Source organism: Coregonus clupeaformis, unplaced genomic scaffold (genome assembly GCF_020615455.1).
Source record: "Coregonus clupeaformis isolate EN_2021a unplaced genomic scaffold, ASM2061545v1 scaf1181, whole genome shotgun sequence".
Classification (NCBI taxonomy): domain Eukaryota; kingdom Metazoa; phylum Chordata; class Actinopteri; order Salmoniformes; family Salmonidae; genus Coregonus; species Coregonus clupeaformis.
In genome coordinates, this window is record NW_025534635.1 from 100,001 (window position 1) to 118,969 (window position 18,969).

The 18,969-nt window shown below is 42.7% G+C and overlaps 1 protein-coding gene across 1 annotated transcript in view; it reads right to left on the reverse strand.

The window, feature by feature from the left end:
- Positions 1–18,509, reverse strand: part of LOC121555028 (adiponectin receptor protein 2-like) — a 51,817-nt gene extending 33,308 nt beyond the window's left edge. The window contains exon 1 of the mRNA XM_045217693.1: positions 18,193–18,509. Coding sequence (XP_045073628.1) covers positions 18,193–18,324 — 132 coding nt within the window. The 5' untranslated portion in view covers positions 18,325–18,509. The remainder of the gene's footprint in view (positions 1–18,192) is intronic.
- Between the last annotated feature and the right edge of the window lie 460 nt (positions 18,510–18,969).

Consider the following 18,969-nt stretch of genomic DNA (forward strand, 5'->3'; position numbering starts at 1 on the left):
CTGAGAGAGCTATCAGTTATCTATTCAGAAAACATGCTCGTCCAGTTCAGTTGAAACACAGGAGAGGAGGAGAGCAGAAAGCCTCTATTCATGAACCAAGCCGGACCTGAACCAAGCCTGACCTGAACCAAGCCTTCCTCAAGACCGGTTCATCACATACCTCAAACAGATACTCACACACAGCACACTGCCGCACACACTAAAAATCACTCATGCATGCACACACACACACACACTGACCTTTGCTGTAAAAATCATTCACCCACACAGAAGTAACCATGGGTGAACACACACGTAGGCTACACCTCCACAGAAGAGATTACCCATGCATCCCTCTGCCTCGCCCAAGAGCCAACACACACACGAGCAGGTGGTTTTCAACCCAGCTGATAGGGTGATATTTTTGGGGCAGGCTTGTGGGTCAGTGCCAGCAACTGACGGTTTGGGGTCACGCATGAACTCTGCCTCGCAATCTCTGTGCATTCACATTTCCATCGATAAAATGCAATTGTGTTCGTTGTCCGTAACTTATGCCTGCTCATACCATAACCCCACCGCCACCATGGGGCACTCTGTTCACAGGAATCTGCTTACCCACAGGACACCATACTGGTGGTCTGCGGTTTTGAGGCCGGTTGGACGCACTGCCAAAATCTAAAAAAATGACGCTGGAGACCGCTTATGGTAGAGAAATTAACATTAAAGTCTCTGGCAACAGCTCTGGTGGACATTTCTGCAGTCAGCATGCCAATTGCACGCTCCCTCAAAACTTGAGACATCTGTGGTATTGTGTTGTGTGACAAAGCTGCACATGTTAGTGTCATTTTATTGTCCCCAGCACATGGTGCACCTGTGTAATGATCATGCTGTTTAATCAGCTTCTTGATATGCCACACCTGTCAGGTGGATGGATTATCTTGGCAAAGGAGAAATGCTCACTAACAGGGATGTAAACAAATTTGAGCACAACATTTGAGAGAAATTAGCTTTTTGTGCTTATGGAAAATGTCTGGGATCCTTTATTTCAGCTCATGAAACATGGGACCAACACTTTTCATGTTGCATTTATATTTTTGTTCAGTGTATAATAGCACCAGTGTTTCCCCTAGAAGTTTTCAGCAGAGGTGGCAAAGTTAGCGAGGGGTGGGGATGGGTAGTGGGCATGGCCATTGGCATGGTTTTAGAGGCCCTCCTCTTGGCTGCAGAAACAATTTTGCTGTTTCAAAGCTCATTTCCTGGAATTGTACAGATTTTGCCATGGGGCAGAGATAACATTGTACAGTTTTAAAGCTAGTTTCCTGCAATTCTACACATTTTGCCATGGCTTATGCCTTGTTCTTATGCTATCAGAGTGGCTCAAACATTAGAACTAAATCAACGGTGGCCCAAAGCCTTGACATTTCTGGAATTCTACATTCTTCCTGACTGTCTATTTTTTATTTTGGTGATTGTTAGTTCTGAAAAATTACCTCATTATATTTTATACATATTTATATCTTGTTTCAGTCGTTTAAGGTTACACTGAAAACATTTTAATTATGTACTTTATTTTATTTTTTTATTGCCACTAAATGCATATAGGGGAAACACTGAACACAAAAAAACACACCATCCTGTGTCACTACAGGTCAAGTTGGGGCTACTCTCGGTCAATCAAAATTAAGGGAACAAGGAGAGGATGTCTGTCACATCGTCCATTAAATGACTCCAGATTCTTATGACAGCAGTTTGTCTTTCTATGGGTTATCAAATCATACAGTGATATGAAGCAAACTGCTGTATGTCAGGATACTGTAGACTATGTGGTTTAATATCATCAGCTGTAATACTGTAGACTGTGGTTTAATATCATCAGCTGTAATACTGTAGACTGTGGTTTAATATCATCAGCTGTAATACTGTAGACTGTGGTTTAATATCATCAGCTGTAATACTGTAGACTATGTGGTTTAATATCATCAGCTGTAATACTGTAGACTGTGGTTTAATATCATCAGCTGTAATACTGTAGACTGTGGTTTAATATCATCAGCTGTAATACTGTAGACTGTGGTTTAATATCATCAGCTGTAATACTGTAGACTGTGGTTTAATATCATCAGCTGTAATACTGTAGACTGTGGTTTAATATCATCAGCTGTAATACTGTAGACTGTGGTTTAATATCATCAGCTGTAATACTGTAGACTCTGTGGTTTAATATCATCAGCTGTAATACTGTAGACTCTGTGGTTTAATATCATCAGCTGTAATACTGTAGACTGTGGTTTAATATCATCAGCTGTAATACTGTAGACTGTGGTTTAATATCATCAGCTGTAATACTGTAGACTGTGGTTTAATATCATCAGCTGTAATACTGTAGACTGTGGTTTAATATCATCAGCTGTAATACTGTAGACTATGTGGTTTAATACCATCAGCTGTAATACTGTAGACTGTGGTTTAATATCATCAGCTGTAATACTGTAGACTGTGGTTTAATATCATCAGCTGTAATACTGTAGACTGTGGTTTAATATCATCAGCTGTAATACTGTAGACTGTGGTTTAATACCATCAGCTGTAATACTGTAGACTGTGGTTTAATATCATCAGCTGTAATACTGTAGACTGTGGTTTAATATCATCAGCTGTAATACTGTAGACTGTGGTTTAATATCATCAGCTGTAATACTGTAGACTGTGGTTTAATATCATCAGCTGTAATACTGTAGACTATGGTTTAATATCATCAGCTGTAATACTGTAGACTATGGTTTAATATCATCAGCTGTAATACTGTAGACTGTGGTTTAATATCATCAGCTGTAATACTGTAGACTGTGGTTTAATATCATCAGCTGTAATACTGTAGACTATGGTTTAATATCATCAGCTGTAATACTGTAGACTATGGTTTAATATCATCAGCTGTAATACTGTAGACTGTGGTTTAATATCATCAGCTGTAATACTGTAGACTATGGTTTAATATCATCAGCTGTAATACTGTAGACTATGTGGTTTAATATCATCAGCTGTAATACTGTAGACTATGGTTTAATATCATCAGCTGTAATACTGTAGACTATGGTTTAATATCATCAGCTGTAATACTGTAGACTATGGTTTAATATCATCAGCTGTAATACTGTAGACTATGGTTTAATATCATCAGCTGTAATACTGTAGACTATGGTTTAATATCATCAGCTGTAATACTGTAGACTGTGGTTTAATATCATCAGCTGTAATACTGTAGACTATGGTTTAATATCATCAGCTGTAATACTGTAGACTATGGTTTAATATCATCAGCTGTAATACTGTAGACTGTGGTTTAATATCATCAGCTGTAATACTGTAGACTATGGTTTAATATCATCAGCTGTAATACTGTAGACTGTGGTTTAATATCATCAGCTGTAATACTGTAGACTGTGGTTTAATATCATCAGCTGTAATACTGTAGACTGTGGTTTAATATCATCAGCTGTAATACTGTAGACTGTGGTTTAATATCATCAGCTGTAATACTGTAGACTATGGTTTAATATCATCAGCTGTAATACTGTAGACTGTGGTTTAATATCATCAGCTGTAGTACTGTAGACTGGTTTAATATCATCAGCTGTAATACTGTAGACTGTGGTTTAATATCATCAGCTGTAATACTGTAGACTATGGTTTAATATCATCAGCTGTAATACTGTAGACTGGTTTAATATCATCAGCTGTAATACTGTAGACTGGTTTAATATCATCAGCTGTAATACTGTAGACTGGTTTAATATCATCAGCTGTAATACTGTAGACTCTGTGGTTTAATATCATCAGCTGTAATACTGTAGACTGGTTTAATATCATCAGCTGTAATACTGTAGACTGGTTTAATATCATCAGCTGTAATACTGTAGACTGTGGTTTAATACCATCAGCTGTAATACTGTAGACTCTGTGGTTTAATACCATCAGCTGTAATACTGTAGACTCTGTGGTTTAATATCATCAGCTGTAATACTGTAGACTGTGGTTTAATATCATCAGCTGTAATACTGTAGACTCTGTGGTTTAATATCATCAGCTGTAATACTGTAGACTGTGGTTTAATATCATCAGCTGTAATACTGTAGACTGTGGTTTAATATCATCAGCTGTAATACTGTAGACTGTGGTTTAATATCATCAGCTGTAATACTGTAGACTGTGGTTTAATATCATCAGCTGTAATACTGTAGACTGTGGTTTAATACCATCAGCTGTAATACTGTAGACTCTGTGGTTTAATACCATCAGCTGTAATACTGTAGACTGTGGTTTAATATCATCAGCTGTAATACTGTAGACTGTGGTTTAATATCATCAGCTGTAATACTGTAGACTGTGGTTTAATATCATCAGCTGTAATACTGTAGACTGTGGTTTAATATCATCAGCTGTAATACTGTAGACTCTGTGGTTTAATATCATCAGCTGTAATACTGTAGACTGTGGTTTAATATCATCAGCTGTAATACTGTAGACTGTGGTTTAATATCATCAGCTGTAATACTGTAGACTCTGTGGTTTAATATCATCAGCTGTAATACTGTAGAATATGGTTTAATATCATCAGCTGTAATACTGTAGACTGTGGTTTAATATCATCAGCTGTAATACTGTAGACTGTGGTTTAATATCATCAGCTGTAATACTGTAGACTGTGGTTTAATACCATCAGCTGTAATACTGTAGACTGTGGTTTAATACCATCAGCTGTAATACTGTAGACTCTGTGGTTTAATATCATCAGCTGTAATACTGTAGACTGTGGTTTAATATCATCAGCTGTAATACTGTAGACTGTGGTTTAATACCATCAGCTGTAATACTGTAGACTGTGGTTTAATATCATCAGCTGTAATACTGTAGACTCTGTGGTTTAATACCATCAGCTGTAATACTGTAGACTCTGTGGTTTAATACCATCAGCTGTAATACTGTAGACTGTGGTTTAATACCATCAGCTGTAATACTGTAGACTCTGTGGTTTAATATCATCAGCTGTAATACTGTAGACTGTGGTTTAATACCATCAGCTGTAATACTGTAGACTGTGGTTTAATATCATCAGCTGTAATACTGTAGACTGTGGTTTAATACCATCAGCTGTAATACTGTAGACTGTGGTTTAATATCATCAGCTGTAATACTGTAGACTGTGGTTTAATACCATCAGCTGTAATACTGTAGACTCTGTGGTTTAATATCATCAGCATGAGAGGCCTGTAAATTCAGAACTTCATTACAGTATAAGGAATCCTAATAAGATTAGATACAGCTACAGCTTTTATATCACAAACACACACAGACACACACAGAGACACACAGACACACACAGAGACACACAGAGACACACAGAGACACACAGAGACACACGCTCTACCTCTGACAGTGACACGCATGTACACACACACAGACAAATCCCTAGGAGCTGTATCCTGTGATGAGCATGGGCCTGCTGCCTGTCACAGAGAGGGAGATTAGCAGGAGTGCCACCATAATAGCCAAGGTTAGGTCTACCCATATGCCAAACCCACACAATCTGTGTACCGCAGCCATCCATGTCCTTTTCTCCAGCTCTCTTTCCAATCCTCGGTCCTGATCCCAGCAAGGTTGAGGGTAAAGTGGGGTTGAACCACTGGATCCTGTGCCTACCCTTAGCTTACATTGAACCTATCCCTTTTGTTAAATGCATCATCATTCCAATGTGCTTAGCCTAACTGGCAATCAATAGTGCACTGTAAACAAATCTAATGACTTTTGATTATCATCATTTGGCAGCTAGATTGTAGTGTTGAGCTGCAGATATATTGGCACCCTATTCCCTATACAGTGGGGCCTGGTCAGAAGTGAAGTATATAGGTAATAGGGGGCCATTTCAGCACCCTATTCCCTATACAGTTGGGCCTGGTCAGAAGAAGTATATAGGTAATAGGGGGCCATTTCAGCACCCTATTCCCTATACAGTTGGGCCTGGTCAGAAGAAGTATATAGGTAATAGGGGGCCATTTCAGCACCCTATTCCCTATACAGTGGGGCCTGGTCAGAAGTGAAGTATATAGGTAATAGGGGGCCATTTCAGCACCCTATTCCCTATACAGTGGGGCCTGGTCAGAAGAAGTGTATAGGTAATAGGGGGCCATTTCAGCACCCTATTCCCTATACAGTGGGGCCTGGTCAGAAGAAGTGTATAGGTAATAGGGGGCCATTTCAGCACCCTATTCCCTATACAGTGGGGCCTGGTCAGAAGAAGTGTATAGGTAATAGGGGGCCATTTCAGCACCCTATTCCCTATACAGTGGGGCCTGGTCAGAAGTGAAGTGTATAGGTAATAGGGGGCCATTTCAGACGCAGACTATTCTGTCCAGCAGCAGCAGCCGTGTCTGGAGCCAGAGGAGTAAACTCACCATGAGGAAAATAGACAGAAGTTACATTCTAACACTGCTTCCCCTCTTTGGCCCGAAACCCCAGCTGCCTGTGTGTGTGAGAGTCACATGGGAGAGATTGAACAATCCATCACTTTTATGGTGCACTGCTCCTCTTTTCATTAGAAACACACACAACCCCCCATGTTTATGCCTCTACGTGCAGTTTGAAGGAAGTTGCTAACTAGCGCTAGAGCAATTGCTAACTAGTGTCAGCGTAATGACTAGAAGTCTATGGGTATCTGCTAGCATGCTATTAGCATTGGCTCACGAAACTACCGCTAACTTCCTTCATACTGGACACAGAGACCAACATTTTTTATCCACAGGAAGTACATAAAGGGCCAAAATCCCGAAGTATTCCTTTAACAATATTGAATGTTTATGTTCACGACAGTTCACATTAAACACGCACTCTACACACACACACACACACACACACAAATATGTCTCTGAAAACACTATGAAAGCTCAGAGTACACACCAAGGTCTCCACTCTGTCTCCACACAGCCCAGTGTGGTCTGGTAAAAGGAGTGGGTGACGGTGAAGGGGGTGGGTGACGCTGGTAGAGAAATAAACCCCAAGGCTTTGTCCTTAATCCTTTTATTGCCAAGGTTCAGTATTGAGTTACGTTATCAAATGGAAAGAGAAAGGCCAACTGAACCAACGCTAAAGAGGCTTATCTGAACATCACGTTCTGACTGTGTCCTGGCCTTTTCCTCTCCAAGGGTGGGTGCCGCGAGGTAAACCAACAACACACCAGCATTTATCTGATAAGAGCCTGGCGTGTTGGGAGCGAGGGGAGAGAGACTGTTGCAGGACGGAAACTGATGATTTTCCCAGATAGGAGAATATGAGGAAGTGTAGTGTCCTTTTCTAGTGAAGTGAACGTGCCCAACCATTGTGCCCTTGTGCCGGACACTCACTATTGCATTAGTGCACTTGTTTCTTCTCTACTTACATTGACATTTTAGTCATTTAGCAGACGCTCTTATCCAGAGAGACTCACAGGACCAATTAGGGTTAAGTGCCTTGCTCAAGGGCACATCGGCAGAGAGACGGCGCGGCGCGAGAGAGGCAGTCAGAATGACTGCAACAGACGGGGAGAGATATGCGTGTAGTTGGAGCGAGTGGGAAAACCACTGAATAGGCTACATCAGTCTTAATTCAACTGACACGCGTCTGCTCAGAGAAGAGCTCTGCTAAAGAACAATAACGCACAACTCAAGCTAGATAACGTCAGCTCAAACACTAACCAAAACCAGGCAGAAATCACCAGCCATCTAGAAAAAACACAGACAGAACAACACTTGGCACATTCTTGTTAGTTCTTTCCACACAGCTGGAGAAGTGAAAGTGTGATCCATTTGAGGCGGAGAGCAGATGGACATCTAAGTGTCAGGGTGTTCTGGGGTGGAACCTTCTCTCAGCGTCAACAACATGATCACATGCAGGAGATTGGAGAAAGAGAGCGAAGACAGAGGGAGAGGGGCCGTCCCTGACTCCTACCCTGCATTAGAGGACTCCTTGTTGAGGAAGTGAAGCAAAGAAGTGCACTGCTGGCTGAACCTTGTACACAGTAACCCAACCAAGCACCGTAACGGGGCCTAAAATTAACACCCGCCACCTGCCAAACGCGGGTAGATTTTGACATTGGTGGGTAAGAATGTCTAATTCACCAGCCAGTTTGGCGTGTGGTGAAACTCCGGGCTGTACAGTGTGAGCATTTAATAAAAAATAGTCAAGTACGGGCACAAATGAGAGTTGTGATTTATAGCTAAATAAATGCTGCAGTAGCTGTTTGCAAAGTATTTTTGCCATTTTGTTTCATATCTGGTAATGCAAAAATACATCTGAATCCTAACGTTATAGCTATCCCACCTCGCGCAGCAACACTGCCTGTCTGGGGGGCTGTGAGCGCTGAAAGATTTGTTTTTAGAAGCAATGGGCACAAGCATAAAAGTTGGACTAATTTACTTGAAAGTCTACTAAAGTGAGACTTCGTCCTCGTGTTTCTTGGCTAGTTACATTTGTTTCACTGGTATTTCCTCCCTTCTTGTTAAAGGGGAAGTTTACCCCATATCAACCCAGCAGGCCCTGCCCATTGCATCACACTGTCTGATTCACATGGTGAACACAGGGACACACAAGATATCAACCCAAAACAAGAGCTGTGTTCGAATACTCATACTAACCGCACTAACCCTACTATTTGTGATGTAAATTGAGTATGTAGAATGCTTATTGGTCATAGTATGGATATAGTTAGTATGCCAAACGTTCCCGGATGTCGTACTAAATTCGCAAAAATATGAAGTATACAAGCAGTGGACACTATTTCCGTGCTTTTAGGGCCCATAATGCAATTCTTCAGAAAATGGGTATGGCTTGACAACGTTTTCAGATTTAAAGAAAATTGTGGAAAATACGCAGCCGAAGTCCGAAGAGAGCGGATACAAATTAATTGCTTTTATTAATTATGACGAATGTTAACAAAATGTTGAGCAATGTAATAAAGTAATGACTTTTCAAATAAATTACGTTACACGTTATGTTGGCTGACAATTTGTTAGCTACGCTATCCTTACGAACCTATAGCATTACAGTATGTACCGGTATGTTAGCTAGTTACCGTCTTAACGTTAGTTGGCTGCTAATACATCAAACTTGCCAGGCAGTATAATAACTATATGTTATCTAACTAACTACCTAACGTTTATTGATTTGATTATTCATGTCATTCTTAGCTAAGTGGTATAGTCGTTGTGAGTTCTCAATGGACATTGTTAATTCTGGCTATCTACTCCGATTTCAGAACACTCTCTTCTGAGTGTGCCAGAGCGCAGAATAACTGATGGATTTACGAACGCTCAACACCCGTTGAATATGGCCGGTGTCAGTAAAAGTCTGCAAAAACAAGCATAATTCAATTGTTGCCAGCAGCACAGTTACAGTCACCAATGCTCTGGATAACATGAAAACAGCCTAACCAGCTCTGCTAGGGCGAGTAAAATGGTCATTGCTTGTCCATATATGTATATATTCTTAAATTCCATTCCTTACTAGTTTTGTGTGTGTTGGGTATATGTTGTGAAATTGTTAGATAGTACTTGTTAGATTTGACTACACTGTCGGAGCTAGAAGCACAAGCATTTCGCTACACCCGCTATAACATCTGCTAAACACGTGTATGTGACAAATACAATTAGAATTTGCTAGGGCGAGTAAAATGGTCAGAGTGAGGTGTTCTCTCATTTGTGTCTGGAAGTAGCTAGCAAGCTAGCCAACTTAAGCCAGTTAGCTTGGGTGCTTGATCAGAACGCTCGGATCAACCCTATAAAAGCAGTTGTTTCTTTTGCTTGATACCATTGTGTTTTACCAAATTCACTCTCAAACAACAATGGCTGTTTTAAGTCCACAACAATGCTTAAACCACATCAGAAGAGTACTTTTGATGTCTGGGAAAAATAAAATATAGTAGTTACCCTTTAATTCAAGTCCACACCAGCCAGAGACCGTTGTTTGGTTAACAATGTTTCTGTAGCACTCATGTGATTTCAGAGTTTGCTAAACAAATGGCCACTGGATTGACGCAAATAATCATGATATCATTCTGCCAGGTAAGCATAGGCTACTTTGAAGTTAACCTTTAATTGAGAAGGTTTTTGGGAAAGCCTTTCAATCTCTACCAGAAGACGGTTATCATTAGCATCATCGCTAACGGCTACACAAAGTGGAGATGCGTGCACACGCACACACAAGGGGAATTCCTGTACCATTTCAGAAAGTTGCAGGAAATACGAATCATTAATCTCTTATGATAATCTTGGGCTAATTAATGCATTTTCTAATAAGTTCCATACATTTAGTTGATTTCCTACTAAGTTCAATACATTTTTGAATATTGTTGAATTCCGTTTTAATGTCTGGATTCCGTCGGCTGATTTTATAGGACCCTAAGACAGGCAGCGGAGCGGTGTTAAATCCTCGCCACGGGAAACAGAAAAGGGGCACAGGAGGAGGATTTATTTTTAGGAAAATAGGAAATGTTCCTGGTTAAACCTAATGCTGTTTTCAGGCTCTTCAGCCAGCCAGCAGAACTGTTCCTGGTTAAACCTAATGCTGTTTTCAGGCTCTTCAGCCAGCCACCAGAACTGTTCCTGGTTAAACCTAATCCTGTTTTCAGGCTCTTCAGCCAGCCACCAGAACTGTTCCTGGTTAAACCTAATCCTGTTTTCAGGCTCTTCAGCCAGCCACCAGAACTGTTCCTGGTTAAACCTAATCCTATTTTCAGGCTCTTCAGCCAGCCAGCAGAACTGCTCCTGGTTAAACCTAATCCTGTTTTCAGGCTCTTCAGCCAGCCACCAGAACTGTTCCTGGTTAAACCTAATCCTGTTTTCAGGCTCTTCAGCCAGCCACCAGAACTGCTCCTGGTTAAACCTAATCCTGTTTTCAGGCTCTTCAGCCAGCCACCAGAACTGCTCCTGGTTAAACCTAATCCTGTTTTCAGGCTCTTCAGCCAGCCAGCAGAGTCAAATAAAATAAGTTAAGAGAAGAGAAGAGCTCCCTCAGTGTGTGTGGCTAGAGTTCCCTTATAGTGACACAGAACTCACTCAGCCAACAGAGAGGAGATTGTGTGTGTCCTTGAAACCCTAACCTCACCCCACACCAAAACAGACACACACTGACCCCAGCCTCCTCAAAAGATTCAGGAGCAGGTCTGTGGTGTGAGGAGGTGTGTTGGGACTAGGGCCCCTGGAGATTGGGGTGAGGCGGCCCTTCAGCTCCTCTCAGGTATCAGGGTGGAGGGTTACACATGGTGAAAAGCAGGCCTCGGAGCACCGATCAGCTTTCAGGCTTTCAATAGGACCAGGAGCCAGGCGACCGACAGGTCTTACTAAGTAAACAGCCTTCATCTACTGTAGCCTACACCAACTGCTCCCTCTCTCACCAACTGCTCCTTCTCACCTTAGCCACGTGAGCCTGGACCTTGTGGCATAATAGCAAAGCAACGGTGGGTTCAAGAGAGGGCTCCTAGGACAGACAGTCAGACACAATCATGTTCTAGATAATAACATAGGTGGTGTAGGGACAAAGATGCATACATTTAAACACAGCGCCCGCCCGCATTTGTGAATAAAGTGTTTGTCATTTTGTTTCATAGCTGGTAGCTAAATCACACAAAGAACTAGGAATATAATAAATATATATCCATCTATAATATATATCCAGTGACGAGCAGCACACTGCCTGGCTGGGGAGCTGTGATTGGTGCTGAAGATGTATTTATTATATTTACAAGTGCTGCGCATAAAAGTTGTTCTAATTTACTCTGAAGTCTACTAAAGTGAGACTTTGTCCTTGGCTATTCACATTGTTTTGTTCACAAGATAGGTTGTTTTCCAATGTTTGAGTTTGCTTCAGCGAAGACGTCGGCCACTAGTCAGAAACTCACTGTCACTGAAGAGCAGGCAGCTGGAGTGTCCTTATTGCACCCCGCCCTTAAAGGGGCAGCTGAACATTTGTCTCATATGTGATATTTTGGTTAAAAGACTCAGGTCACCATTTTTTTTCAATACAATTTAGCAATATACCACATAATTTCTTAATTGTAATACATTTATTGTATTAGAAACATTACAAAACATGCTCATCAAGGTTTTCCTGTGTGTGTGTGTTGTAATTATGGTGAAAATATATTTGGATCAGCAGGTTTAATGCCACTGGGGCGATTCCAATGAACATGTCAGTCAGGAGGATGTGGTTGATAGTGGTGTGGAGCGGAACAGGCTGTCTAATGAACATGTCAGTCAGGAGGATGTGGTTGATAGTGGTGTGGAGCGGAACAGGCTGGTATCGCTCACAATGAAACAAAAAACATGCCGGGAAATGCTTACTTGCAGGTTCCTTCTCGGCAATGCAACAACAATAAGAAATAATTAAAGCTGCAAGCAGCGGTGCTGGGGTTCAAGCTAGGTACTGTTATTCACTGAGTAGTTGTTATAAGATGGCAAAAGTGTTAGTAGTACCTGAAGAGGTGTATTGATAGTGGGGGCGGCAGGTAGCTCAGTGGGTAAGAGCGTTGTGCCAGTAACCGAAAGGTTGCTGGTTCTAATCCCCGAGCCGACTAGGTGAAAAATCTGTCGATGTGCCCATAAGGCACTTAACCTTAATTGCTCCTGTAAGTCGCTCTGGATAAGAGCATCTGCTAAATGACTCAAATGTAAATGTAATAGTGTTTCACAATGAAACATTTCACACACATACATAAATGCACATAGTGAAACACACACACACACCCCATAGCACCATCAGGACAAATTTGACACGTCACCCTAAGATAAGCTCCTTACCAAACTCTGCAAATATCACAACTGCTTTGGATGCATTTGACAATTTTTTTATGTTGACTACTTTAAAAACGTATTTTCCAGAACCGCTAGACCGATCGGTACCAAATTTGGTATATAGCGTCTATGGATGCACATCTTCAAAACACACATTTTATAAGAGCTTAGCTCAAACAATATGGCCACAATAAGCCAATGAGCTTGCATGAGTGTTTTTTCCTGTTCAACAGCGCCCCCATGCGGTCAAACTGAACAATACTTTAGCTAGGCTAATATCCCTTAGCATGTGTGCCAAATTTCATCACTGAGTCAAACAGATCAAGATATATAGCGCCACTGTGTGGCCGATCTGAATGTGCTTACATATGTTGAGTCTTGACCGTGTTTGGAAACGATACGAATATCCGTGTCTGATTTATTAGCGTTAATGTGCCAGACCACACCCACATGAATGTTTATTGGTCAGTAGTGGCCATGTTGTTTGACATATTAGTCTGCAAAATATTGCGTTGAGACCTTGGTCCATAGATGCCATATATCAAGGTTCATCCAGATCGGCCCAGTGGTTCCGGAGGAGATGTCATTTAAGTGTTTTTACAAAATTCTAAATGGCGGAAAATCCATCATGGCGGACCTTATGGGTCCTTGGGGCAATTTTGTTCCTTGTGAGAAGAGGGACCTATGCACTGAATTTCAGGACTCTAGGTCATATGGGGTGAGGGGCGTGACCTTTAAAAGTTTGCCATTTCAATCGCCTGTTACAGCGCAACCTTGTGGCCAATTGGCATTGCATTGCATGAGAGGGTGTGGACTATAGGCCTTTACCATCATGTCAAGTTGCACCCTCTTCGGCCTTGACATGCAAATTCCTGTGAGATGATAACTTTCCTCGCAAGAAGTGGTATAATAATAATAATGAACGCCAACAAATACAATAGGGTTTGAACCCTTAATAAAAGATAAGAATAGGAACATAAAGTAAATGGCTCAGTAGAATAGAATAAACATTTCTCCAAGATCAGATGTTTAACCACATGCTGGGGCTTGGAACGCTCTGCTGTTTCATCTTTAATATGTGATAAGATTGGAGGATAGAGGGAGGAGAGGAGGGAGGATTGGTTGGAGACAGAGAGCTGCTGAAGTGCAGAGATTAAATTAAATATTTCTGAGTATTTTTATCATCTCACTCCAGCTGAGATTATAAAGACAGTGCGATTGACAGTCTTCCTTATGGTGTGTGATGCTGACTGAAAGAGAGATGGGAGGTGAAGAGAGAGAGACTTGGTTGTAACTACCACATATTTCCTGTATGTTAAAATATGTGAATTTAACTAGACCGTATCTTCTAGTGTTATAATGCCATCATCATGATCTTGTTGATAGGGAAAATCACTCTTTCTAGAATGACCCTGTCATACTTGTTCCTTTCTCTATCATTGGGCTAGTGTTAGAATGTCTTCATCACAGTTCTAGAAGATGACTGTTTAAATGGGGAAAGTGACTCTTTCTGACCAAAGTCACTCTTTCTAGTGAGACCAGTTCCTTTTATTATGACTGGTCTTGGAGTCGCCAACTTATAACCCTAGAGACAATTGAGACATGGATTGTGTATGTGTGCCATTCAGACTGTGAATGGGCAAGACACAAGATTTAAAGTGCCCTTGAACGGGGTATAGTAATTGGTGCCAGGCGCATTGGTTTGAGTGTTTCAAGAACTGCAACACTGCTGGGTTTTCCCACGCTCAACAGTTTCCCATGTGTATTAAGAATAGTCCACCACCCAAAGTACATCCAGCCAACTTGACAACTGTGGGAAGCATTGGAGTCAACATGGGCCAGCATCCCTGTGGAACACTTTCGACACCTTGTACAGTCTATGCCCCCAACGAATTAAGGGTGGGGGAGGGCAACTCAATATTAGGAAGGTGTTCCTAATGTTTTGTACACTCAGTGTAGGGTGACACCTGGCAACGATGCACATAGCCATACAATCATCCACATACAGTGGCTTGCGAAAGTATTTCACCCCCCTTGGCATTTTCACCTATTCTGCTTTTTTTGGAGGTTTGTATCATTTGATTTACACAACATGCCTACCACTTTTACAGCTGCAAGTCTCTTGGGGTATGTCTCTATAAGCTTGGCACATCTAGCCACTGGGATTTTTTCCCATTCGTCAAGGCAAAACTGCTCCAGCTCCTTCAAGTTGGATGGGTCCGCTGGTGTACAGCAATCTTTAAGTCATACCACAGATTCTCAATTGGATTGAGGTCTGGGCTTTGACTAGGCCATTCCAAGATATTTAAATGTTTCCCCTTAAACCACTGAAGTGTTGCTTTAGCAGTATGCTTAGGGTCATTGTCCTGCTGGAAGGTGAACCTCCGTCCCAGTCTCAAATCTCTGGAAGACTGAAACAGGTTTCCCTCAAGAATTTCCCTGTATTTAGCGGCATCAATCATTCCTTCAATTCTGACCAGTTTCCCAGTCCCTGCCGATGAAAAACATCCCCACAGCATGATGCTGCCACCACCATGCTTCACTGTGGGGATGGTGTTCTCGGGGTGATGAGAGGTGTTGGGTTTGCGCCAGACACAGCGTTTTCCTTGATGGCCAAAAAGCTTAATTTTAGTCTCATCTGACCAGAATACCTTCATCCATATGTTTGGGGAGTCTCCCACATGCCTTTTGGCGAACACCAAACGTGTTTGCTTCTTTTTTTCTTCAAGCGATGGCTTTTTTCTTGCCTCTCTTCCGTAAAACCCAGCTCTGTGGAGTGTATGGCTTAAAGTGGTCCTATGGACAGATACGCCTATCTCCGCTGTGGAGCTTTGCAGCTCCTTCAGGGTTATCTTTGGTCTCTTTGTTGCCTCTCTGATTAATGCCCTCCTTGCCTGGTCCGTGAGTTTTGGTGGGCGGCCCTCTCTTGGCAGGTTTGTTGTGGTGCCATATTCTTTCAATTTTTTTTATAATGGATTTAAAATGGTGCTTTGTAGGATGTTCAAAGTTTCTGATATGTTTTTATAACCCAACCCTGATCTGTACTTCCCCACAACTTTGTCCCTGACCTGTTTGGAGAGCTCCTTGGTCTTCATGGTGCCGCTTGCATGGTGGTGCCCCTTGCTTAGTGGTGTTGCAGACTATGGGGCCTTTCAGAACAGGTGTATATATATATATATATATATATATATATATAGAGAGAGAGAGAGAGAGATCATGTGACAGATCATGTGACATTTAGATTGCACACAGGTGGACTTTATTTAACTAATTATGTGACTTCTTAAGGTAATTGGTTGCACCAGATCTTATTTAGGGGCTTCATAGCAAAGGGGGTGAATACACTTTTCCGTTATTTATTTTTTAGAATTTCTTGAAACAAGTCGTTTTTTTCATTTCACTTCACCAATTTGGACTATTTAAATTACAGGTTGTAATGCAAGAAAATAGGAAAAACGCCAAGGGGGATGAATACTTTTGCAAGGCACTGTAGCCATACAACCATCCACACAACAACCTAACAAGAGAAGTTAAGAACCTTGATACTGTTCACTAAGGAACTACAGAATGAAAATAAAATGCTGAGAATGTCAAGAATGTTCTGAGAATGTGACCACTTCTCAATTAAAAGAAGATCTTGTTAATTCACGTGACACTTGGAATTAACCTTGTACCCAGCCAGCCTGACAGACTTCAGACCAATGACCCTTGACACACATTACGGCGTCTGACTGTTGCTACATAGAACGCCACCTTTAAACTGGGTTGGCTGCAAAGTAAATATGTTGACTTATGAAAAATATGTAGACGTGGGACGTGATGATGGCCTGTAGTCCTTGTCTTAGATAAACTAATAGGCCATACTCTACCTGTAGGCTACTTGACAAAAACACGTTGGGCCTACTGTTGGCACGAGGGACCTAGTTTCCAGGTATGGTGACACCACTGCTACAGTAGCTCTGATCTGTGACCTGTTAAGGAGGCAGCGGGGTCTCATTGCCACTGTGATGACAGAGGCCCCTCACTCCAGCTGTAGTCACAACAACACAAGTTACACAACACAAAACAACAATGTGCTCGGTCAGGTCAAACAACCCTCTGTTCTCCATGCAAAATGACAAAGCCTCGGCCCTACACCCCAGCCTCAGCAATACACCCCAGCCCTATAACCCAAACCCAGCCCTATAACCCAGACCAGCCCTACACCCAAGCCCTACACCCCAGCCCTATAACCCAAACCAAGCCCTATACCCCAGACCCAGCCCCAGACCCCAGCCCCAGACTGTTTAAATCATCCAAAGCAAAACCATATTGTTGATAATAGGCCTTACACATATCAGCCCAGACCACACAGCAGTGTCCAGGACCAACCGGAGAGAGCAACATGGGGCTGGCCTCTCTCCTCTCCTGCACTTAGGGGTACGTGACTGAAGAGCATGTGTTACGACTGGATGGGACAGCACTGCTGGGGCCACGACCACATTCCTGTTAGGTCTACGTAGCAGAGGGTTTCTCAAATTAAACTGTGTTCCTTGGAAACATCCTGCCGTTCCCACGTTTCTGACCTAGCTAGCTCACTTCACCCAACTAGTCAAGGGCTTGAGCATTGGGCTAGTTAACTAGTGGTGGAACAACTGGGGATCTCCCACTCCCAGTGGAACGGACTGAGAAACACTGACTTCCAGTATATTTCTCCTGGCCAGGCCAGAGAATCTGCTGCCTGCTTGACTGTCTGTATTCAGCTCCCTGTACTGCAGCAGTCCCAAACTAGTGGCAGCAGAACAGACACAGATCATTAAACCATTGTGCTTTCATATCCCTCAGGGGGAAGGCAAGCTTCTCTCTCCCAGGCCTAAATGAAAGCCATAGTACACCAAACACACAGGCTGCCTGCTCGGCTCTTTGAATCTCACACACACAGTTACACACACACACACACTTGGAAATATCTGTTTATCTGTGCTTTGATATGAAACCCCCTAGAGCAGGAATATGCCTGTTGTGAGAATGGTCTAGTATAGATCTTTACTGAAGTCCTCTTCATTAGTGAAGTACAACACTGACGGCACAGAAGCACAGAGAGAGAGGCAGGAGATGAGATGGACATGAGGAGTACTGAGCTCTTATGGTGATTGTGTCATCTCTGCCAGCTGAGCCCAGTACTCTCATCTCTGATGAGTCTGACAACTTATCACTCACATGGAGTGCTGTGGTGTTTTTAATGGGATACGGTTATTGTGATGATTGTCTGTGGGATAGGAGGTAGCTTTAATGGTGTGTGTGTGTGTGTGTGTGTGTGTGTGTGTGTGTGTGTGTGTGTGTGCGCGCAACAGTGCATTCACTCAGTCGTACCAGTGTGTATCATCAAGCCAGATGCTCTAAAAGCCGCACTCACCCTCAGAGTCACCCCGTTGTGTGTGTGGCCGTCTGAGATCACATCCTCCTCCTGCTCTCTAGGAGCCATCTGCTCCGTAGTGGTGCCATCAGCATCTGTAGCAGAGGTACCACAGCCTCTGTACCTCAACATGAAGCCCGGGCCCTCGGCCCCTGAGGGCCCCTGCTGCAGCTCCAGCTCCCCTCCTCCTTCTCCCTCCAGCTTGGCTGCTGGCCTGATGCTCCCCGCTGACCGCTGTGGACTGACCGGCCTGGCTGGACTGGTAGAGGTGGTGGAGGGTCCTCCTCCCGCTGGACAGGGGTTACTGGGTCCTGGTGGGGGGGATCGTTGGCCAGAAAGGGTGGGGGGTCGGTAAGGAGCCTAAAAGGGGAGAGGGAGAAGAGGGGGGGGAGAGGAAGGGAGGGAGGGGGGGAGAGGAAGGGAGGGAGGGAGGGAGGGAGGGAGGAGGAAAGAAACAGAGAGGAAATTACATCTTATTTTGAATTGTTTGTATTTGTCAGTATTAGGGTTGGGCGGTAACCAGATTTTCATTCCATCATATTTGGCAAATCTTAGATAGTTAACTTCTAGTTATAAGGTAGTGGTGTAGCACACAGTGGGGGGCCAAAACCCAAATATTACATTTACATTTTAGTCATTTAGCAGACGCTCTTATCCAGAGCAACTTACAGTTAGTGAGTGCATACATTTTCATACTGGCCCCCCGTGGGAAACGAACCCACAACCCTGGCATTACAAGCGCCATGCTCTACCAACTGAGCTACAGGGGACTAAAAT